This window comes from Haliotis asinina, chromosome 11, assembly GCF_037392515.1.
Source record: "Haliotis asinina isolate JCU_RB_2024 chromosome 11, JCU_Hal_asi_v2, whole genome shotgun sequence".
NCBI lineage: Eukaryota > Metazoa > Mollusca > Gastropoda > Lepetellida > Haliotidae > Haliotis > Haliotis asinina.
This window is the reverse complement of record NC_090290.1, coordinates 33,397,064-33,421,565: the sequence shown is the minus strand read 5'-3', so window position 1 is coordinate 33,421,565 and position 24,502 is coordinate 33,397,064. Positions and strand designations below refer to the sequence as shown.

The following is a 24,502-nucleotide window of genomic DNA, read 5'->3' as shown; positions in this document are numbered from 1 at the left end:
CACACACACACACCAACACACCCTCCCACAACCACACACCAACACACACACAACACACCAACACACTCGAACACACCAACACACGAACACCAACACACACACACACAACACACTCGAACACACCAACACACACACAACACACACACAACACACCAACACACACCAACACCGACACACACACACACACACACCAACACAAACACCACCACACCACCACACACACCAATACACACAAACACACACACACCAACACACACACATCAAGACACTAACACACACACAACACACACACCAACACTCAAACAACGAACCAACACAAACACTGAGACAACAACACACACCAACAGGCACCAACACCCATACCAACACTCACACACCAACACACACACACACCAACACACACAACACACCTACACACACAGACAGACACACCAACACCAACACCAACACCAACACGGACACACCAACACACTCACCAACACACACAAACACTCACACCAACACACCCGAACACACATAAGCACACACACCAAAACATCAACACACGAACACACACACACCAACACACACACCCATGCCCACACACCAACATACACACAACACACCAACATACACACACCAACACACACCAACACACAAACACACACCCACACACACAACACACCAACACACATATATATATGTGTGTGTGTGTGTAGATAGATGGATAGTTGGATAGATATCCACAGTCTGCACATTTCTGAGATTCATAGGGACACACTGATATTGAAAAAATTAAACAGGACATTCTTTCTGTTTAGCTTCTCGAGCATACGATGAATGGCACAATGAGGACTTTTTATCTATGTCCCAGGATAAAATACATATTTCTGGTAATCCTATCCTTCACCTTTGTTCCAGATGTGATGGTTCATTCAAACCCAGATTGTTGTTAGGATAGAGGTGTTCACTATCTGTACTTCTGATCATAATGTATTTATCTACGATATGACACAGGACTGGACTAGGTACGAGCATCCCAAGCCACTGCTGAGTAGTGCTGTACACAAATTGGAGTTTGTTCAAGGACAAATTGACAATACACATCAACGTTTTGAGGAATTCATTAAAATTGAATAAACAAAATAACTCAACCAACATTTTTCACTTAAAAAATGTCAAACATATATCAAAAGTTACTTTTTCCATCTTGGGGGGTGATCATGTTATGCAGGTCAAATGACATCACAGTTTTCGTTGGGGGCTCATCTTCATGCTCTTACCAGATGTTTAATGAGAAAAAGATTTCATCAAGAATATTTGTTACAGGCTGTCATCTAGCACGATACATCCAATAAGTTTCATAATTTATGTTCATAATTCATGTATATATGGTGATTTGTTGCTTAACACGTTCACAGAAATACCTTTTTTACTTATCAACAGTTGGATTAGACATAAATATTTTAAATAGTGTCTGACATGCAGTACAGCATGTCAGCTTGACCTGATCAAGTGACAAATGCATTGTGTGACCATATCACAACTCAGTGGGTCTATTACTGTGGAGTACGTTTGTCCGTTGGCTGTCAGCATGTCCAAAGAGCCAAGACATGGTCCCAAGTTAACATTGTTTGCTCCCCTGTTAATGAAGTTAACTCGGCATGCCGTTTGTACCAAGTGGCATATTGGGTCATGCACCTGTAGAGCAGATCAGGTCAAGTTGAAAAGGCTGTAGCAATAACGTTTCAGGTGATATTTCCCTTGATAAACATAAAATGTTTCATCCTATTATAAGGCTATGTTTCTCATGAAGTTTTTGGAAGGCATATTGAAACTGAACGAACATGAATACATGACACGTTTCATGGATAACAATTTTGAGCTCTGAAACATTGCGTAAAGAATGAAGACGTTATCCATAAAAATGTCACGTATTTATGTTTCTCATGTATCAGTTTGTTTTTCAATACTCTAAAGAAAGTGTTCTTTACCTAATACGGTGACTTTTGCCCATCTGAGTGTTTTGTTAAATCATTTCTTCATGAAAATGTGTACCGAACATCTTTCATAAAATAGATGATGTTACTAATACTTTTCTTCAGAGACATAGGTGCATAAATTATAAAAATATGCACTTCAAGATCATGTCACATAATTGTGACTTCAATTAAATGTTTCTTGAGTAATACATATGTGCACAGTAGCTAAGACACATTAAACTATTTGAAATTCAACATCCTTTGGTATTTAAAGAAGTAATAGTATAAAAATAGCATGGGTGGGTTGAAGAGGGCCATGATGGAAGCTTGTTTCAGTTGAATTTGTCGTAATGTCACATTATTTATTACGTATAGATGGCCATGAGGTCAACAGTACATGTGTAAACAGTGAGGTAAAGACATTCATATGCACCACACTGTATATGTGGATCTTAGTGCAATTGATATGATTATATATTCACAGCTATTTTTTGTTTCAATCGGAGTACAAACATTTTCTTAAAAAAGATACATCTAAAAGTCTGTTGCTATCGTCTTTATTCTTGCATAGAGTGTCAAAGATACGGAAAGGACCACGTGTTGATGCCACTTTTAGTAATAGATATCTTTTGAGCGCTGTTTAAAATCAAGAAAACATTTCATACAATGTCATATTTGTCATATATGAAATGAGAAATCATACATTTATCTGTGTTAACTTTATTTTGGATGGACTGGTGACATACAAAATCCACTAGCCAAGTGTCAGAGTGTCAGTCCCAGTTCGTTTACAATTAAAACATAAACAGGTGAATGTTCTGTGTTTGGGTTTTTTTTAGCTTTCTTAGTCTTGGATTATTTTTTTTTGTCTAGATCAGATAATCCAGTGATAGACATAAGCATTGATCCTCACAAGCTGAGATAAGCTGGTTTTCAGTCACCCAGTTCCTGGGGATGCATTTTGTACATAGTATTCCAACAGGTTTCAGTTATATCATGGCATGTCAATTCCGTCCAAGAGGAAATACTGAACTGAAAAAGTTTGTCAAAGTGGAACTGTTGCTGGAAAACCAAAAAGCTGAAGGCTGTCAATGAGATTCAAACCCACAGAGTGAGTATGACTTTACACAGCTTTTAGCAACTTTCCAGCAATATCCCAGCGAGGGGTACTATAAATAGGCTTCACACATTGTATCAATGTAAGGAATCGAACAAGGGTCTTCAGCATGACAAGCCCACACTTTAACCACTAGACTAAACCATAGCCCCTCAAACCCAACAGAAGATCCTGGAAGGGACTTTACACACCAGAGCTGCACTAAGAACCATATACTGCAAGATTCCATTGCCTCCTTAGCCCTCAGCCAGGGAGGATTGCAAGTGCAGTAAATAATACACAACTGAGCATAATGCAACAACAAAACTAAATCATCTTGGTAAGTTTATTATAATTATTTTTTACATCTCAGAAATGTACAAATAAATTGTTTATACAATATGAGTTTGAGAAAATATGAATCTTATTTTCACTAGATATACAATCTACATTGATATACACAAACCATATACAGGTTGGGTAAGTGATCAAAGTGTTATACACCAACGGTTTCATGTAATCCATATAACAAAATACAACTACTAGTAATTGTTTTATGCATCATCCTTTCTTCAGACGTATAAATAAATGGGTTAGGACCTGTTAGAAATATTCCAGCCATTCCATAACTAACGACACTTAAATGCTGATAACCTTCATGTAGCTAACTGGTGTGGAATATGCAATCAGTGAGGAAGTGAAAGGTTTGAAGGAACAGTTTCCCACTGTGGTTTTGTTAGATACATTCTAAATATATTTTCTGCATAGTAAGCATCATATTTGTAATAAAAAGTCTTCCTTGATACTTCAATAAACTCCTTGAGTGTCCTTCCTTCACTACTGGGATTATGCATCAGATCCAGAACCACAAAACACAATTATGTCAATCACAACTATCTCATTCACAACTTCCAGTTTTTCATTCACAAAAATCACCAAAACTATGAATCATCTTCAAAAGTTAGTCTTAGAAAACAAAAGCTTGAATCCACATGCGTCTTTAATCAAATAACGGTGAAAAAACAAGAGGCCTGACCTATAGAAGACCTTACTAGATAGCGGTATTTATTTCATCCCCCAAGTGCACTTTTAAATAGTACATGAGTAATAGTTCATGGGAAAAAAAATCTGACAATGATAAAATATTGGACATAAATTGAAATCAACAGCCCTGATGTATAGGCAAGCAATGATAGGACTACCATGATAGTGGTATTTGCCTATGTCAGGGAGGTGTAATCACAAGGTGGGCACATGTTATACATGCCATAATTTCATGAATGCATGCTCAAGGCGGCGCCACTTTTCATAGAGAAGGTTCCAAGTCCTTCATAAACCTGCTGTTACTGTCCAGCATGAAGAAACCTAAAGAGCACTCAACCACAAATATCTAACTCATATCACAGCAGCCTGTTTCATGACCTACCACAACTGACCCTGTTTTCAACACCAATGTCGTGATGGCAGATGGTCAACTTGAGTCTTGTAAACTCCAGGGCATGTAACAACTTATGTACTAGACACTACTGAAGAGGTGTTAGATTGTATATGAGCCAATGTGTGAAATATTTTCCAAATTTTGCAAGCCAGTCGGGCTACCTATGGCTGAACTACAAGACCACAAAATAAATCACTAGCTCAAACTTTGAAAGCAGATACAGGTTTCATCATTAAGCTGTTCTGATGATGAACATTTCGTCTGGCCATAATCTTGCACAATTAAAAAGTGTATTAGCATGAATCCATGAAAATTCACTAGCCAGTCAAGTCAGTGAAGTGACAGTACATCAACCATTCTGATGTTAACAACCACTAACCACCTGTGTGTATTGCTCTGTTTGCCGAACTTCAGACCTCACAGTGGTGGTAGGTTTGGCAGCAGGAAGTACTCCTTTCATTGGAATGGCTTCCACGGCACACTAAAGGTAATAACATTGTAATTTAGACATTGATAAACACTGGCTTCTTATCCATTCAAGCTGCCGATTAATATTTCACAATCCACAACAAAGAAATATACTCAAGCATTCTCTTAAATTTGACCATTGTAAAAAAACTGACAGATGTCACCATATTCTGTGAAGCTCTTGAGTTGTCAGCTTCATTGTGCAGTGTTGCTGTTTTGAATTGAAAATTCAGTTGTGCACGAACTAAAGGTGTGACATCAAGCATATTTAACAACAGTCTATGTAACCACCCCGTAAAGCCTGTGCAGGTATATGCATGCATTGCTGCAGCTGTCAAACAAGTATCTGATGACATTATGGAACATGTCAAAATGACCTCTATTCAACCAACCAGAGGTCACTTATCAGATCAGTAATGCAGCAAACTGGTTCTGTATTCAGATGATGTACCCTTGGAATGTCTACATATTACAGTATTCTGTGTGACAGTTACTGATAGTTACATTAAACCCGTTTCTATCCTCTTTTCAAAGGGATTAACATCTTAAAAGGTTGTTTTAATGTGACCTACATATAGCCGCAACGAGAACTAGAATCTGATTTAGCTGACAATGATGCATAGTGTGTATGTGCAAAGTTCATAATGACAAAACTGTTTTAATCATGGTAATATATAAAGTTCCCCACACATTTCATTACCTCACTCCCATGTGCCATACAAAACCCACCACATATCTATCTATATACCTGTCTGTGATACACACATAATACTTCATATATTAGGTTAGCTATATGTAACATGTATAGGAGTCCACGAGTGGCTTGTGTATAGACTGTCATCTTGTCAGTCATGACAGATGAAAGATTGGTTGGGTGTTGACCAACACCTGATATTCTACACATACAACTGACAGTTTTGAATTGCCACAACTTTAGAATATGAGAGTGATTGGCTTTTGTTTAATCAGAGAGACAATTTTCTAAAGAAAGTTTGGACTGATGTCACTACAGGACTTTTGATTGAGTTTTATTTAACCCATCTGATGATCATGATAATTATTGAATACCACACTCTGCAATATTACCACCCCCACAGCCTGCATTAATAGCTGTGATGTATTCTAACCCCAAATCTCCTGAAGGGAGATAAAGATGTGGCAACAAACCTAAAATAAAGTCTAGACACGCAGGCAGCTGATACAAGTATCAATCACAGCTTTCCCACAGTTCATTACATCAAGCCTATGTTGATCCAGGGTTTCACTGAACTGAGAGATTTGGTAGGTAGTTTGGATGACATCATAAAAACAGCACTAAACCATACTGTGTCTCACAAGTACTGTAACACCAACACTGGACTCCAATAGAACCTCCTCCTCCTCCTCTCATCAAAATGTCACAAGACAATGGCTGAATACAATAAACACCATATTTACCCAGCATCTCCAAAAGACAGACATTCTTTAACTGAACATATCACACTGAATACTACCTACTTATAAATAATTCATCTGTTATTAAATAGCTTAGTTTTTGGTCTTGGACCTACTGATATTACATGGCTGTTAAGTTTACTGACAGTCTATGTAAGCTGAGGGTCACACAAATGTGGTTATTTAACACTGAACATGGAAAAAACTGCCCTCAACAAGTGAAGAGTAATTCCTCCGAATACTTCAGAGACAGCTTGAACACATTGTTAACTCCTGAGTATTATCTGAGAGCGGTGTCCTTCTTGACACTATCTGGATACACAAGCAACACAAATGAAGAAGTACACTTCATGAGGCTACCAACACAACAATTGTGGTTGTGGTTGACTTCCAGTAGTCAATCTTACATACAGAGGATACTAAACAACTTTCCGAGTAACACCATTCTTATTAAACAAGTTACTGATTTAGTATCAAAGAAGAAAAAGTGTGTTCGATACAAAATCTTTCACGTTTTTTTTAATAATGGTATTTCAAGGAAGCAAGTTCAGTATTCTGTTAATTATTCTCCCACATCATTTATTAGAAACTGCCTACAGAATGGTTACTCTCAGCATTCGGTTAGTCATGCAAGGTCCAATAGCATTGTGTCAGAGGTATTAGAATTGTGACGTCATAATGGTAAACCATGGCCATTATCATGTGGTACGTGTAGCAGTATCACACTAGTGTAATACTGCCATAAATATATTACACTGCAGTATCTTCCTGGGGCGAGTAATAAAACCTTGCATTAAATCTCTAGAAACAGCACGTAACAAAGTATTTCATCACTGGTATTGTCAACACCATGGAATGATACAGGCACTTAACCATTAACAAGGCGGGATGTGTGCGGACGGGAATCAGGGCAAGGGCAATAACTGAACAGAATGGACATTCATTGGTACTGATCAAACAACATTATCTAGTGTATATGTGTCAGCCAAATGGGAGTCACTGACTGTTGACACACCGCTGCATTGTGACATTATCAAGTGTTTCTGTGTCAGTCCAAGTGGGAGTCTCTGACTGTTGGCATAATGCAACACTGTGTCATTAACGATGTATTTGTAACAACTTGAGCTTGTAACAAGAAAGATGTCAGAGTCACATGAAACAATAACAGTAACAATAACAGTGTTTTGCCTCAGTCGACTTCTCACGCTGGTTCCGAGCCGATGTCAGTGGTACAACATCCCTCATAAGACCAGCAGTTCACCTAGTATGTCACACAGCGGTACTATGACCAGTACAAGTACAGACTCGGTTGGCTACTTACGCTGGTTCCAAGCCAATGTCAGTGGTACAACATCCCTAGTAAGACCAGCAGTTCACCTAGTATGTCACGCAGCATTACTATGACCAGTTCAAGTATAGATAGTAGAATCAAGTTCTGGATATTTCATTATATACTGTAACAGATCAATACAGAAAGTTCAAAAGTATTTGTTGTATTTGAGTGAAATGGCCAGTTTATACAAGTTATCAATGAAATGTAAGTGCTTCAATGTGTGGTCTGAAGTTGAAATCTACCAATTCATTGCAGGAGGAAGAGTTGAAGGCAGCTGAAATATCTGTCCTCCCTCACCTTTCAAGAGATTAAAAGATTATTGTAAAATCAATGGCACCTTCACAAAGAGTAGTGTGATATTTCAAACCATGACCCTTACACTGACAACAAACAATAAAACCCACTGTAAAATCTGGAATATTCATACAAGACCTTTCACAAACACACAATTCTGTGACAGTGGCAAGCAGAGCAGCACTGGACGCCTGCAAACACATCGAATAATAAGAACTCAGTTCACGATAACAACAGGATCATGTTTCACAAAGTTATCTTTACACTAGTGTGTGAGTGCGTGTGTATGACTTTTAGCAATATTCCAGCAATGTCACAGTAGGGGACTACAGAAATGGGCTTCACATATTGTACCCATGTGGAGAATCAAACCCAGGTGTTCATCGTGATGAGCCAGTGCTTTAACCATTAGGCTTCCCCACCGCCCCTAATCTTCATACAAAGATCATTTCTAACACTGATAACAGTAAGAGCACAAAAAGTATTCCGTGAAGACTGGCCAGGTTTTGTACATTTAAAAACTCAATTTCAGCATGTCTGAAGACAACACTGATTCAATAAATTTATGCATGTTGCAATTCCCTGGGTTTTTGCGCCATACACAAGAGATTTTGATGATGACAGAATGATATGTACTCTGAATGCACAAATGCATGACAAGTGCAACAAGAACATGATACACTGACAATATGACAGAATGTCTGTAGCTTCAATATTTCAGCCACGACTTGAGAAGGATTAACAATGTTCTCCCAGACAAACATCCAGAAACATCTGAAACCCTTCAACAAGCTGCTGCCTGAGGATCTGATAAAAATACAAACTACATTCCAGGAAATGAGGCAGTGATACACAATCAATAGAGAACAAGACTTTGATACAATCATTATAAAGTGATTTGACTGACTGAATGCAAGCAGGCAGTGCTAAAACTGTTTGTATGTTCCAGACTCTCCAGAGGAAAACATTTTATCAGGGAAAGCTACAATAAATCATGGCACAACTAAAGTCTGAAATTATCAATCATAAATCATTGATACAGGCTTTCTCTCAAGATAAAACTTTGTTTTACTGTACCACTGAGCAAACTAGTGAACTGTCACTGCTATCAGTTATACACTAGTTTCTGCTGTGCCATCATAAACCACTGGAAATAGAGGATCAGATCTATCAGCCATCTCCCAGTAACCATGACCAACATATATATATATATATATATATATATATATATATATAGAGAGAGAGAGAGAGAGAGAGAGAGAACACTCAAGTGAAAGGCTTGGTGATTCACAGACGTTCACACAGAACAATTAAGCCTATGCTTGGTGATTCACACAAAACAATGAAGTCAAGGCTCGGTGATTTACACAAAACACTTAGCCAAGGCTTGGTGATTCACACAGAAAATAGAGCCAAGGCTTGGTGATTCACACAGAACAATTAAGCCAAGACTTGGTGATTTACATAAAACACTTTGTCAAGGCTTGGTGAATCACACAAAACACTTAAGCAAGACTTGTTGATTCACACAGAACACTTAGACAAGGCTCGGTGATTCTTACAGAACACTTAAGCAAGACATGGTGATTCACACAAAATACTTAAGCAAGACTTGATGATTCACACAGAACAATTAAGCCAAGGCTTAGTGATTCACACTGAAGACTTAAGCCAAGGCTTGGTGAATCACACAAAACACTTAAGCAAGACTTGGTGATTCACACAAAACACTTAATACTTGGTGATTCACACAGCACACTTAAGCCAAGGCTTGGTGATCCACACAGAACAATTAAGCCAAGCCTTGGTGATTCACACAGAACATGTAAACTAAGGCTTGGTGATTCACACAGCACACTTAAGCCAAGGCTTGGTGATTTACAGAAGTTCACACAGAACACTTGAGCCAAGTCTAAGTATTCACACAAGTTCACACAGTCAATATGGAGCGCACATACATTCTGTCAGATCTGCCTGAAAGACCTCTTTAATCAACTACTGACAACAACTGAACTATCAGTTCGTTCAAAATTCAAACGAGGATGAATTGACTGCCAAAGCAGACTCAGTGCTGATACGACGTTGATATGATGAGAATACCAACCTAATTTAAGTACGTATCCATGTGAGAGCATGACACTTGATTGAGAGCTTTCCTGACAATTACTTCAACAGTTAAGTATCTACGCAACGAATGCCAGACAGCCGACAGTTCTAAAGGAACAGTATTCTGTTCAGGAGATCACAAGATGACGACTGTCCATGACCACGCCTCTAAAGCTGGAGCAACGATTCTCCCACTGGGGATCCATTTCTCAGTAGAACTCGGAGTCCGAGCTCTGATATGATCCTGAGTAGTCCTTCCCATCCTGCACACTTCCTGCGGGGCTGCCTATGCTCACCTGGTCAGCTGTGTCCAGCGTCCTGGTCAGCCCTGAAACATCAAAAATGTCATGTGTCTTCCATTAGCCATAATCAAATGGTAATCTTAATAGTTGCATCTTAATCTACTATGGGCGAATTGCAAAAATGAATCTATAAATGAATTTTCAAAACTGTCATGAGTTAATATACCAGGGCCCTTATTCTCCCAGTGTTGGTAGTCCTAAGAATTCTTTAACTTTGTATCCAATGTGTTAAGAATGGGTTCTAGAAGTTTGTAAGGCTACAAATGTTTTGAGAATAGCTGGCATGGCCATAAAGACAAAATAACCATCAGTTGATATGTAGCTGTATCATACATGCTAAAATCCAGTAATCCACAAGGCAGAGTGACATCAACATCACCTCACATCATCTACAGATCCATTAGTGAGTATGGTTTTACCCCGCTTTAAGCAATATTCCAGCAATATCACAGCACAACTGGGTTTCACACATTGTACCCATGTGGGGAATCAAACCCAGGTCTTAAGCGTGATGAGCAGACACTATAATTATTAAGGTACCCCACTGTTCCAAAATATCCTTCAGAACTCATAAACAACAAAACGCAGTAAACTTCCACGGATAGCCACTGATTGGGTCAAGCAATATCATGCTGAAATGATCGGTAATGGTGCATAATCACTAATGATTTACTGATGGCCTTGACATTATACAAACATCAGCTTACTGAACATGCCAGAAGACTTACCAAAAGCTGTTGTCTGATGGTCGTATCTGATGGAGCGACTTAACGTGTTGTTTGGTGTGCCCCCAAAGGGCATGTGGGCAAGAATTATGGAAAGACAATCAGCCACCCTGTTCGTGGGAGCACATGCTAATGCTGGCGTGTAACCTGCAAAGGGAGACAACACAGTTAATGCACAGCATTCTCAACAAAATCAAATCCAAAACTATCAAAATGAGTTTGGGGCTTGCCTAATTGAGTATCTTCACACCAAATCTCCAAGTAAGATGACTTCAATCTGATAAAAAGGAACTGTTCTAACCCAACAAACCCCAGCAGGGAACTGAAGGTCAGTAGAATATGAAACCCATCTGAATCTATAAAGTGTTACATCTATACATGCTGGTTGCAGTAGTATAGGGAATAGGGGTTCTGGACCACTTCACATATAGAGTGTGCTAAAGCTAAGCAAAAGCTAAGCAAAGCTAAGGAAATTAGCTTTGCTTAGCTTTTGCTTAGCTTTAGCACACTCTATATGTGAAGTGGTCCAGAACCCCTATTCCCTATACTACTGTTGCTACTCACCACTCTCGTCCAAGGCAAGGAGACTGGCACCCTTTGATATGAGATCCTGCACCACAGGGACTAACCCTTGCTTGGCTGCCAGGTGAAGAGGTCTGAAGAAGACACAGTGAGTTTTTATAAAAGCAAAGAGAGTATTTGTTTACCTCAGGTATAATAAGGCAGCTGTTCCATGTGCAACACAAAAAAACACTTCCTGACTTATAAACACCTATTCTCACGATCAGCAAGATTTCAACAGAGCTTCCACAGTCTACTTAGTCAACTTTACATTACAAATGTTACTCCCACAGTAATACATACATTGACATTGGTGGTGCTACCTGTCTCCTGTCCTCATTTCACAACAAGAAAGTATTACTGGGGACTTATTCTGAGGTTTCAGTGTTAACATTTTAGCATTAACAGAAGCAAAAAATATAATGTTATCGGTCAAACAAAACCATCTAGTTTTGTTTGTGCAGAACATTTTAGCAATATATTTTGGAATCCCTACAAAGATCACAAAATTGCTCTATACTTAGTACTAATTATGCAGCTACTTACGTTTTGAGCTCTGAGTTTGCCATATTTACAGTTGTGGCATCTTCAATCTTATCCAGTAACAAAAGAGCCACATCTTCCTTTGCCTGAAACATACAGAACACTGAATTTTTGTACGTCATCATCAGCAAGTTCACAGAAATACAGAAGTTATCTTCAGCAATGCTTCTAACAGTATTTTTGTCTTATCAGCTTAATGTGATGCAGCTCTACAGGGTTACTAGTTCAGCTCAACACATACTAAGATCCGGTTTTCGATTCCCCACAAGGGTACAATGAGTGAAGACATTGCAAAATGAGACCAAATCCATACTCATTTGTTCAAGGGTCAATCCTTGAGTGGATGGTCTTAAAAGGATGAGAACCTGGGCTTCTCCTAACAAATAGCTGATCAGTTCTCTGAGCAAAATAGTTACCATGTTTTATAGTTTCCAAGGGAACACAGTATTGGTACATTGTGCTGGTCTTAATCAGCACATGAGCAATATTTCAGCCACACTGTGATGAGAGAAACTAAAACATGAATGACATTTCCACAATATAATATATGTTCACCTACATTGAAACAGGCATGATGCAGTGGTGTGTTCTTCTCGATGTCCGACGCAGTCAGTTCAGCACCACTCTCCAGCAACAGCTCTGTATCAACATTCATGATTAATACCAGTGAGTGAGGGAGTCAGGTTATACAAATACAGAGCCCCTTGTGCTTGGGGGTAAATAATCCTGACATTTCAATGTAAGAAGCAAAACCCAACACTGCTAACTGTACAGAAAGAAGTGATATAGAGACAGCAGTGTGAAACAGACAGAATAATCCCAACATTTCAATGTAAGAAACAAACCCAACACTGCTAACTGTACAGAAAGAAGTGATATAGAGGCAGCAGTGTGAAAGAGACAGAAATATTCAAGTTTAACAACAATGGCAAGTGTGTAAGTCAATCAGAAGAGAGACAGTGAGTTTACTATTTTAACGCTTTTAGCAATACTCCAGCAATATCATGTCAGGGAACACAAGAAATGGGCTTCACACATAATACCCATGTGGGGAATCAAAGCAAGGCCTTCAGCATCACAAGTGAACACTTAGCCACTAGGCTATCCCACCACCCCAATCAGAAGAGAAGAAACCATTGCCCGAAGTATAATGCAATGGGGGACATTCACATACCTCTGCCTTTACAAACAAGGGGCACTAAGGATCTATCCCAACCCAGACATCTCTCCAATGTACTCACCCACTGAGGTGGCGTTCCCATTGATGGCAGCATACATGATGGCTGTCTTGCCTGCGTAGTCTGCCATGTTGACATCTGCTTTATGACTCAGGAGGATCTGGATGGACTCTCCCTGTTCTGAGTAAGCTGCTGCATGCAGAGGGGTCCTACAATGTCACAATCAGTAACAACCAAGGTATGATCAACCACAATCACATATTCACCATAGTCTGAATACTTCAATCACTATGATCTCAGCTGACTGAAATGTTTAACCAAGTATCCACTGATTTATGTAAACCTGCCCACAAGCTGGAATTCTCAAAGTCTGCAGAATATATCCATAATAATTCAGTTTTATCACAAATTTTCAGAACTTATCAGTACATATAAAAAAAAAACATTTAAGGACCACTAAACTCAATTTTTTGGCACTCTTTTTATCACTGCATATGAAAGACTTCTGGTTAGTCATAAACGGAACACCATGTTTTTTTTTAAAAAAAAAAAACCTTGTGGTTATTTAATACCAAGCGCTGAAAAGTTGCTAAAAAGCCATCTGCTTCTATCTCGCCCGCAAACAAAACCCTAGACTGGTTATGTAACTGTCGCCAGAGCCCTACAGTGAGATCATAGAAGGAACGATTTTCAGTTAGTTGTATAGAAAATGTGTAGGAAGCTCGTCATTTTGCTGATTTCTCGACGTCACCAAAGACATACTGAATTGTTGCATTGCCGTCAATTGCTCCTTGGGGTCAGGTGATGGTGTCACTATGCACAGATTTCCACCAGACCCCGTAGTTTGTGCTTAAATTGGTTGTTAGTGTGTGTGAAGCGAGCGTCGTGGAAGCCTGTGGTATATACTAAATTGGATGGATCGCACCCTACCACACCTCCCTGATAGAAAATGGAGTTCAAGTTTCATCGAGTTCAAAAAATCAAGACTGCTTACTACAAATTGCTGACCAAAAGGATTTTGCGTTAATATAACGCTTTCTTCCTCGGAAACGAGGTTGTGGTCGAAGTGACAATATTATCGTAAGTAATATTATACTGACCCCTTATATTGACCCCTTTCCAAGAGTGAAATTGTTATAAGCAATGTCATGCAAAATCTGAATGTCCATCAATAAAATACATATTTTACTACCAGTTAAAAGTAATTTTGATTTTGTAAGTCGGTGAAAACAAACTTAAATAGTATTCATTCTCAGACAGGGCGCCACCATTTTTGAAAATCGTGAAGTCACGGGCTAAAGTCCATTAGAATTATTGAGATTATGATTTGTTCTCATCAAGTTAGAAAATCAAAACTACTTTTTACTAGTAGTTAGATATGCATTTGAATCATGGCCAAAAGGATTTTGCAAGACACAACTTTTAATATGAGGACTTCTTCCAAGGAAGCAAGGTGGGGGTCGAAGTGACATTTATATTGGTAGCAATATTATATTGAAATCCACCTCACTTCCAAGAGTGAAATTGTTATGTTATATGCAATGTCAAGCAAAATCCTATTGTCCATCAATAAAATACACATTATACTACCAGTAGAAAGTAATTTTGCTTTTGTAAGTCGGTGAAAACAAACTTAAATAGCATTCATCCTCAGACAGGGCGCCGCCATTTTTGAAAATCGTGAAGTCAAATCCATTCAAATTAATGAGATTATGGTTTGTTTTCATCAAGTTAGAAAATCAAAAATACTTTCTACTAGTAGTTAAATATGTATTTGAATCATTACCAAAAGTATTTTGCATGACACAACCTGTCACATAACCTAAGCGAGGTCGGAGTCGATGTGAAAATAGTGTGTGATATATTTCCTCACTTGCTAAATTTACTTGGTTTGTAACGTTCTCTCACCAGTATGTAGACACTTGTCAATATACGTCTTCATACTTGGTTTCATAATCCTAATTACTTTATAATCATATTTGTATGCACTTTGAAACATAATAAAAAGAAGCGATCTGCGAATGTATAACAGGAATGTAATATGTAGACATTTTATAGTTTCCCTATATGAATCATAATTCGCATGCACGCCCTAGAATTGTGCACTGTTGACAAAAAGGTCGATTTAAGTTAATTAAAGGTTAAAAAGAGTAGTTTTAATGGCAGGGTTTCATTTATAGCGATGTCAGCAAGTGATTTTGTATATGTTATCTTTAAAACAAGTATTTGCCACTAATATGGCAACGTCCCCCACCACTAGAGAAGAATGAAATATTCAAAACATTACACTACTTTCTACTCTTTGATCACACAGAAGATGCATGAAACGACTGATGTCTGGATACTCACCCAATCAACAAAACTGAGGACATTGGTTGCAATGTTTTAAGAGATACTGCGTTAACATATGTTCAAACAGTGGACAAAGTGTCACAGTCACATTGAAAATAAGGGAAAAAAATTCCTCAATGTAGGCTGTACCCAAATTTGAAGACACTGGGTACAAAAGTTCATGAGTTATTGTGCTAACAAGAGTTTTGATTCAAAAGTCTTCAGTCGTGGTGACCTTGAAAATAAGGTCAAGGTCACGAAAACTGACTGGTGTCTGCGTAATCAGCCAATGTAGGCTGTCACCAAATTTGAAGACATTGGGTACAACAATTCAACAATTCTTGCGTTAGCAAGATGTGGGAGGAAGGGATGTACAGACGCTGCTGAATACATAGTCCCCTGTTGTGACTGAGGCAACAACTCAAACTTCAAGTAATAAATAAATAAACTTTTTTCCTAATTTGCCAGTCAGTTCGTTTGAAAGTTAAAAAACATTAACATTCAACAAACCTAATTAATCAGATTTGAAAGATACTTTCCTGCCACCTGCTATTCCCAGTGCAGACAAATCCCAAGAACATCTAGTTTAACAATGTTAGTTGATAATCACCCTGCTGACAAATGCATGTCCAGCTTACCTGCCCTTGGAGTCCTGAATGTTGATCACCTCAGTGCCCAATGTCTCTATTAACAATTCTGTACAAGCATCATTCCCATTTATCCTGAAAACATCACCTTTCGAATTACACCCTAAAACAACACAAAAGCCATATCTTTATCTATGGTTGTACTTCATGCAAGTTATAAACAAGTAACATTCCAAACAAAAGGTGTCTTGGATGACACAAGTAGGAGAGCGGGTAATTCTTCTCTTAAAATTCTGCACATAAAATGGATGTACACACAATAAAACTCAATACATTCTCCATGTTTCTCTTCATGACCAGACAACCTGTAAAGACAGGGGTTATAAATGGTCTTTAGCACTTCACGCTTGCTATAAGAGGTGACTAATGGGATTGCATGGTCAGGCTTGCTGACTTAGTTGAAGCATGTCATCGTATCCCAGTTGCATATACCAATGCTCATGCTGTTGATCACTGGATTGTCTGGTTCACACTCGATTGTTAACTGAGTTAACATACAGTTGGAATTTTGTTGAATGCAGTTTAAGACTAACTCACTCACAATCAAGTGCTGGACAGGAGGTATGAATTTCATATTAAGTGTGTGAAAGCACAATTCTAAATTTTATTGATTCGTGTTCATATCAGTCACTGGATTGTCCAGCTCAGGCTTGATTAATTACAGACCATTACCATACAGATGGAACACTGCTGACCAAAGCCTTACAGAACAAACAACGCAGTATAACAGTCAAAAGGCATTACTTACACAGCACAATGGAGGGGAGTGAAACTGTTTCCAGTAAAATATTTGTACTGGTCATGCTCAAAAAACAATTCTATACAGCCGTCATGACCTGCAACACAAGGACTTGTCTGTATCACTGTCAACACAAACATCACACAGACATTCATCAAATCAGATCATTTATGAGCTAGCAATATCTTGTTTCCCTGGATCAGAATATAAACATGTGGCCACAAGTGTGACAGTAAGGTTACTAACAGCAGCTCAGCCAACATTAATATGTTCTGAATGAAAAATAGGTTTGAGGTGAAAGAAAGCCACCATGATGTTGTTTAAATCAGACAGGCAGACATTTGAGAATGTTGCCTTTGAAATGAGAAGTACCCTTGAATATCTAACTTGACAAACGTCTTACCATTATAACAACTAAAATGTAAAGGTGTGTAGCCTTTTGTATCTTCTAACTTTTCTACAGGACCCATCTGGAAGAATAAGCAATGCCATATAATAAACATGCTGGACGAGACAAGGTGTAAATTACACAACTTAACAAACAACTGACACAAACAATACCGAAAAGATAATCTGTACTTGTTGACATTTTTATTATACTGTCTAATATAGGAGATAATTGGCCATGAAGTGCAAAGCAGTCTGACAATAGCAATTAACATCATAGTTCATAGTGTTATTAGACATAATGCGCAGGAAAGGCTGGTGTTGGTATTTCTCAGATGAATGTATAAAAACTTTCCTTCAACAACAGTGTAGTACTTACAAGAAGGAGGGAACCTAGGAGGCCGACATGACCACAAATGGCAGCCATGTGCACAGCCGTCCGTCCTAGGTTGTCCCTCAGAGACATGTCTGCCCCGTGGTGTAGCAGTGCGTCCACACACTCCTCATGACCATTGGCAGCCTGAAGCATCAGGGAACAAACAAATTCATGTCAAGACAATTACACTCCCCTACTCAAAGTATACAGCACAAAATCGTTCTTACAAATACTGTCCAGTAAAATCACACAACTTACAACTGGCACCAGGAGTTCATCTTCACATATTTGAAAGCAGAGGGTAACGAAAAATGAAAGACCCTTTCAACATTCATAATACCCACTACAAAAAATACAGTAAGTACAGTACCCACATGAGCGAAATCTTGCCTAGAGCTCTGATTATAATACAAGATGTGTTTGCAGTCAAATCTGCCTTATCCCTAACAGGTATTTGAATCTGCAACACACATTCTCACTTCACTGAATCTGCAGACTATGATATTGTCTTGTAATAAGTGTAAATGAGTGCCTGCAATAGATTTCAATCTAAGCATACTGACTCCTCTGTGTAGAGCCGTCCTTCCATCCAGATCCCTAGCATTGACAATGGCCCCGTTCCTAATGAGGTAGATGGAGGCATCAAGGTGACCATTGGCAACAGCCATCATCAGTGGAGTCCTACATGAAAATACTACAGTGTATGCAATATGGCATCACAAAGGCAACTTGAACACAACTTTTTGCCGAAACAACAGATACCAATCTTACAGATTAGTTCATCAGGACGACAAGTATATTGATAGTCTGGTAGGGAGTAAGTCATTGTTTTTCAAGCGTGTCTAGTCAACCTCAATCTTGTCTTTGAGTGGCATGTTTCGAAGGATACTTGCTTGACAACAATGCAAGAATCTGTATTGAACTATGAAGAATCCAAATAGAGAAGTTGATCATCAATAAAGTTTGTCATTATCTGAACCTCATCATATCACACTCACCGGTCGTACATATCTGTACAGTCGACGATGTTGCTGTCTTCTGCTGTCTCCAACAGAAGGTGAAGGCTCTTGGTATGACCATTTGTGGCTGAAACAGAGAAGACAATAACATCAATCTGCTTATTCAAGTGTCTCCTTTGCAGTCCATGATTCTGTGATCAATTTGCAAGAGTGCAGTGTTTCGAAAGATGTCTCGACAGCTATTCTGAATTTTGTTTATTTTAATCATTGCAGGCCTCCAAACACAAGAGTTCACTGACAGATTTAGTTTTCTTCTTGAAGAAGATACAAATATAGACCACGTTAAATACACTGTTCCACCACTTGAGTTGCCTTCCCTTGCCTTTCCAACAATGCAGATACAACATCCTCAGATTATTTTCTGTTTACAGCTGAACAGATCAGCTCCACTCACCTGCAGCATGCAGAGGCGTGCGTCGCGTGATGTTGTCATGTACAAGAATCTTTGCTCCTTGTATCAACAATGTCTCCACGCAATCAGTATTACCACGGAAACAAGACAAGTCCAGCATGGTCCGGCCTGTAAAAGCATTATAATGTCTCACAAATGTCTCTTATGTAAAGAGGGTTGTTATCACAGAAAAAGATGTCTATTCAAGAAGTCAGAAAGTTAAAACACATACCCTGTGTGCAATACTGGTCTGGACAAGAGAAACTGACATCAACTATCAGTGATTTCCATTTCTGAACACATTGAGTGGATTTATGATACTTACCATCCTGGTCCTTGACATCAAGATTCATCATGTAACCTAGCAACACGTGGAGAGCCTCATTATGACCATTGTAGGACTGAAAACAGATAAATACAGAAACACTTCAGGGCTGAATATACCTATCAGAAACATATTCAGTGAATGAAATCTTGAACTGGATGGCCCTTTCTAAGTTTGCAGTGTATTCTGAGCTACTAATGGAACCAAACCTAGGACATAAAACATAGTTTTGACTGATGGAAAGAAGCCTGTGGTACTGTCAACATTATCAGAGTTTACCACCAAAATCTTCTCAGAGCAAATCAATTCGAACAAACCTGTAGAGGTTGCAGATTCTTTGAATAGAGTCCTCCTTGGGGTACTTATAAGCATTTAAATGTTCTTTAAATTCTCGCGACAGTTGTAACTATATTTTTTCAATAAAATATATACAAAACAAAAAACATCGTTTTTGTCATGTGAGACCACCCCTACAGGGCCCCTGGCCCCGTGACAGCCAAGAGCAGGTAACTCTTCAGACTATAGCCTCCAGCAAAACACTTCCGTTCTGTAAGCAATACAGACAGAATGTGGGGAGGTGGGTGGCCTTACCCTAAGGAGGACTCTATTCAAAGAATCTGCAACCTCTACAGGTTTGTTCGATTCTTTTTCATAGAGATCCTCCTTGGGGTACTTATAAGCATAAGACAGACTCCAAAAGACTGATCTTAGGGAGAGGCATTCTGTCTGCTCATAAACCTGACATAAGATGATAACCTTTATTACGTTTAACTGAAAGTAACAAGGAATTAAACTTACCTGGTCACGTGACCTTCTATGCCTTGCGGCGGGGGTGCGGACCAGGGCCAGGCTATTACACGGTCTAACCCTACATTTCTATGAGAAAGTCGTAGGGTGCTTATAAAAAATGCCCCCCCCCCCCCTTTTTTTTTTCTCAGAGACAGGCGACCGATATATCAGGGTCCATTCTCGTGCATTGGCAAAGGTGCTACGGAAGGACTGAAACAGTCTAGACCGGTAAAGCAAAAAATACCACCACCATAATAGAGCCCACCACCGGGATAAAAGATGGAAAGTATACAGTAAGACACCACCACCAGTCTACTTGTTGCAGCTACAATGTCAAATGATTGTTCGTCAAATGATCGTTCGTCAAATGCAATGGTAGCTCAATCACCTAGGGCACTCGTGCCCTGCCCACTGGTGAGAACTGACTGGCCAAACCGAGCACGCTTGCTTGACAGTCTGTCTAACTGATAATGACAGATGAACGTGCTCGGTCGGCTCCAAATAGCCGCGGAGCAGATCTCCTCAATGGGCAAGGCAGACGCATATGCCTTAGACGTCGCCACAGCCCTGACCGAATGAGCTTTCAAACCCTCAGGGGGCATACGACCTTTCAAGGTGTATCCCATACAAATGGTAGAGACAAGCCACCTAGATATGGTCTACTTGTTCGCCGGAAGGCCAGCCTTGCCGCCACCATAACAGCAGAACAATTGATCATTCTTCCTAATGTCTTTTTTTCGTTTGATATAAGCCTTAAGGGTCTTACGGACATCTAAGATGTGAGCACGTCGAAGAGAGGTACCGGACGGCGAAGGCTGCGTGAAAGCAGGAAGCTCAATAGGCGCCGTAACGTGAAAGGTGCTATCTCTCTTAGGACGGTAAGTATCTGGCAATCGAATGCTCACTCTGTCTTTGTGAAACACCGTTAATTCAGGGTTGGCGGACATAGCGTGTATGTCGCCTACCCGCCTGCCAGAGGTTACCGCCACAAGAAAAGCAGTCTTCCATGTCAACAGCTGGAGGGACAGAGCCGACAGGTTGTGAAAAAGAGGACCGGACAGCCAATCAAGAACGACTGGCAAGTCCTATGGGGGACTAATCCGCCGGACAGACAGACGGATTCTGTCCACGCCTGCAAGGAAGCGCTGAACTAGAGGGTGCTGCCCCAATAATGCACCATCGACAGGAATGTGGAAGGCAGAGATTGCCATTTAGTAACCTCTAACTGTAGAAGCGGCCAGACCGGCTTCCAGTTTAGATTGCAGAAACTCCAACACAGATACTAAGTCCGGTCGAAAGGGTAATAGTACAGGAGGCTGAGCCAGAAACCTGAGAAATACCGGAAACCAGCTTTGAGCCGACCAAAGCGGTGCTAGAAGCACAAGTAGCCGAGCCGGTTGTGCGGTCAGCTGCGAGAGGACTCGTGAGATCAGAGGCACTGGTGGGAACGCCCAAAGTACTCTGTCTGTCCAATCGAGCAGAAAGGCGTCGTTGGCTATCGCTCTCGGATCCGGTATCCTTGAGCAAAACACAGGAATCTGGTTCGTCGCCCCAAAGGCAAACAGATCTACCTGGAACGACCCGAACAATTGGGAAATAATCCCGAATAACCCCCGATGCAGCATCCACTCGTGTGGGGCTAGTATACGTCTCGATAGCGCATCTGTGCGGATGTTGTCTATGCCCGGGAGATAAACGGGGAGTACACGAGAAGGGCGTGGAGAAGGGCGGCAGCTGCCGGCCCTGCCTGGCCGAGGCCAAGGAAGAGGAGGAGGACACCCCCAGGGTGACCGAGGCAAACACACACTCGTCCACCACCGGCAGTTCGAATAGCGAATCCTCATCCAGTTGATACCGGCGGCTAATCTCCGGGAGATCAAAGCGCGACCGGATTCACTACCTCCCCGACCAGCGATGGGAGCAGGCGCAACCTCGCCTCGGCGACCTTAGTAGGCGCGAACGCCTCCCCGGGGAGCCGAAACTCCAAGGGGCCGGGCTCCGACACAGGAATAGAAACCTGAGGTAAGACCTCGGCAACTTTCTCTCTAACCTGTTTGAGGGACGAACCGAACGAGTACGTGACCTTCGACTCGCACTCCTCCCCAATCCCCTCCTCCTCGATATCCATCTCCTCACACTCCTCAGACAGGGAACCTTCGCCGTAAAGCAAGTCTGTCGAGGGCGCTACCGAAGGGCGAGACTGAGAAGGGCCAGAGCCCGAACTAGGTCGCCTGGGCAACTGGGGCAAGCCCCCCACTGGAGGGTGACCCGAGAGCCCAGGAAATGGATAGGATGTCGATGCCCCCAGCGGCTGGGCAGCGCTAGGCTGCCTGCCCACCGTGGCACTAGGCGCGCTGACCGGGTGGGGCCGACTGCCCTAGGCACATCCGCCTGAACGCCCGAAGCGCAGGACGGCTGCCCAGAGGGAGGAGCGTTCTCCGAGCCTAAGCCCGGGCCGCGGCCTCCTTCAACTGAACCACCATGGCCGCTCAATGAAGATCGGGCGTCCAGTTCCTTTCGGAAACCAGACAGCGCCGAATCTATCATTGATTGTACCGAAGACATCTGTTGCTGAAACAAGGCATTAATTGAATCAACAGAGATTAATGGTGCTTGCGAAGTAGGGGTAGGTGCTGAGGATACAGCGGCAGGAGAAGGGGAAGGGTCCCTAGACACCCTGGCCTTCTTAACCGACCCCTCTGAAGAGGAAGCTGCGCCTTACTTTTTGTGGGAGCGCTTAGATGGAGGGTCCTGAGCCCAGATATCCCCTCCCCCCCCCGCCTTAAGTAGGTTGGAATAGAACAAGAAGTCCGCGTGTCTAGACTTTCTGGTCTGAGGGGTAAACCCCGCACACACATCACAAGACTGATCGTCATGATGACATTCCACTAGGCACCTTAGACATACATCATGCAGGTCTTTAGCCGGAATGGAGGATTTGCATGTTGAGCAGGATTTAAACTGCAAGGCAACAAATAACCTCCTAGTGTTGCGGAATAAACAACAAATAAAACAAGACACGCATGGGCGCAAAGCTAAAACTACCTACGTAGTTAAGGTAAAAGCTAAGTGCCACTACATCATAGTTTACGACATATTTTTTATAAAAAATAGTAGTAACTATGGAGATAATATGAATAAAGTACATAAAAGTATAGCTAACACAAGCTTACTTTAAAAAAGACCGCCATAAAACTGAAAAGTTTTGGCGGGAAAAAAGGGCTGCCTTCCACCATTATGCTAACCACGTGGCTACCAACAGGGACGGCAAAAGTTACAACATTTTGACAAGTAAACTGTAAAAAATGATTCCTAATGCGCCCATGCGTCTAATAAAGAAACCATACATACAGTTTGAGCCTCTGTGGTATTCATCTTAGTACTTGTCTTTGTCTTTGGTAAGCAAGAATCTCTGTGAACGCTGAAGCACGTCTGCATTGGTGGGCGACAGAAAAGGAAGTGTTTTGCTGGAGGCTACAGTCTGAAGAGTTACTTGCTCTTGGCTGTCACGGGGCCAGGGGCCCTGTAGGGGTGGTCTCACAAGACAAAAACGATGTTTTTTGTTTTGTATATATTTTATTGAAAAAATATAGTTACAACTGTCGCGGGAATTTAAAGAACATTTAAATGCTTATAAGTACCCCAAAGAGGATCTCTATGAAAAAGAATAACATATTCAGTTCCAGTAGTGACACCCTCGACGTCCAATCTGAAATACCAACATCATGATACATGCTGAAGTAACTCACCGAGAGATGCCCAGGAGAGTATGCTGCCCCACTCCGTAACAAGTCTGTCGCTGCAGCATCCAGTAGCTGCAGACATCACACATAACAAATCTCACAACCTAGCAGACACAATACTTTAATATGAAAGTTTACTGTTGGAAGAAGCAAACCAGTTTCTGAGCTTTATCACAAAACTTGTTGAGCATGGGACGCTGTATGTACTAAGGATCTCTCAAGACGAAGCTTCTTTGTCATCAAGGAATGATAAGGATCAGGCACGACTCATACGAAAGTTGTCACAGCCATTTTTCATCCTTTATTGTTGTAATCC

At 40.7% G+C, this 24,502-nt stretch overlaps 1 protein-coding gene across 1 annotated transcript in view; it reads right to left on the bottom strand.

Annotated features, from left to right (window-relative positions):
- Positions 1-9,287: 9,287 nt before the first annotated feature.
- The window catches only part of LOC137256599 (serine/threonine-protein phosphatase 6 regulatory ankyrin repeat subunit A-like), a 33,819-nt gene continuing 18,604 nt past the window's right edge, over positions 9,288-24,502 (bottom strand). The window contains exons 14-28 of the mRNA XM_067794474.1: positions 24,193-24,258; positions 19,655-19,730; positions 19,333-19,458; positions 18,918-19,005; positions 18,483-18,600; positions 17,923-18,063; positions 17,560-17,626; positions 17,166-17,253; positions 16,409-16,492; positions 13,503-13,648; positions 12,821-12,900; positions 12,265-12,347; positions 11,722-11,813; positions 11,161-11,304; positions 9,288-10,458 (exon numbers count right to left, since the gene is read on the bottom strand). Coding sequence (XP_067650575.1) covers positions 10,340-10,458; positions 11,161-11,304; positions 11,722-11,813; positions 12,265-12,347; positions 12,821-12,900; positions 13,503-13,648; positions 16,409-16,492; positions 17,166-17,253; positions 17,560-17,626; positions 17,923-18,063; positions 18,483-18,600; positions 18,918-19,005; positions 19,333-19,458; positions 19,655-19,730; positions 24,193-24,258 — 1,518 coding nt within the window. The 3' untranslated portion in view covers positions 9,288-10,339. The remainder of the gene's footprint in view (positions 10,459-11,160; positions 11,305-11,721; positions 11,814-12,264; positions 12,348-12,820; positions 12,901-13,502; positions 13,649-16,408; positions 16,493-17,165; positions 17,254-17,559; positions 17,627-17,922; positions 18,064-18,482; positions 18,601-18,917; positions 19,006-19,332; positions 19,459-19,654; positions 19,731-24,192; positions 24,259-24,502) is intronic.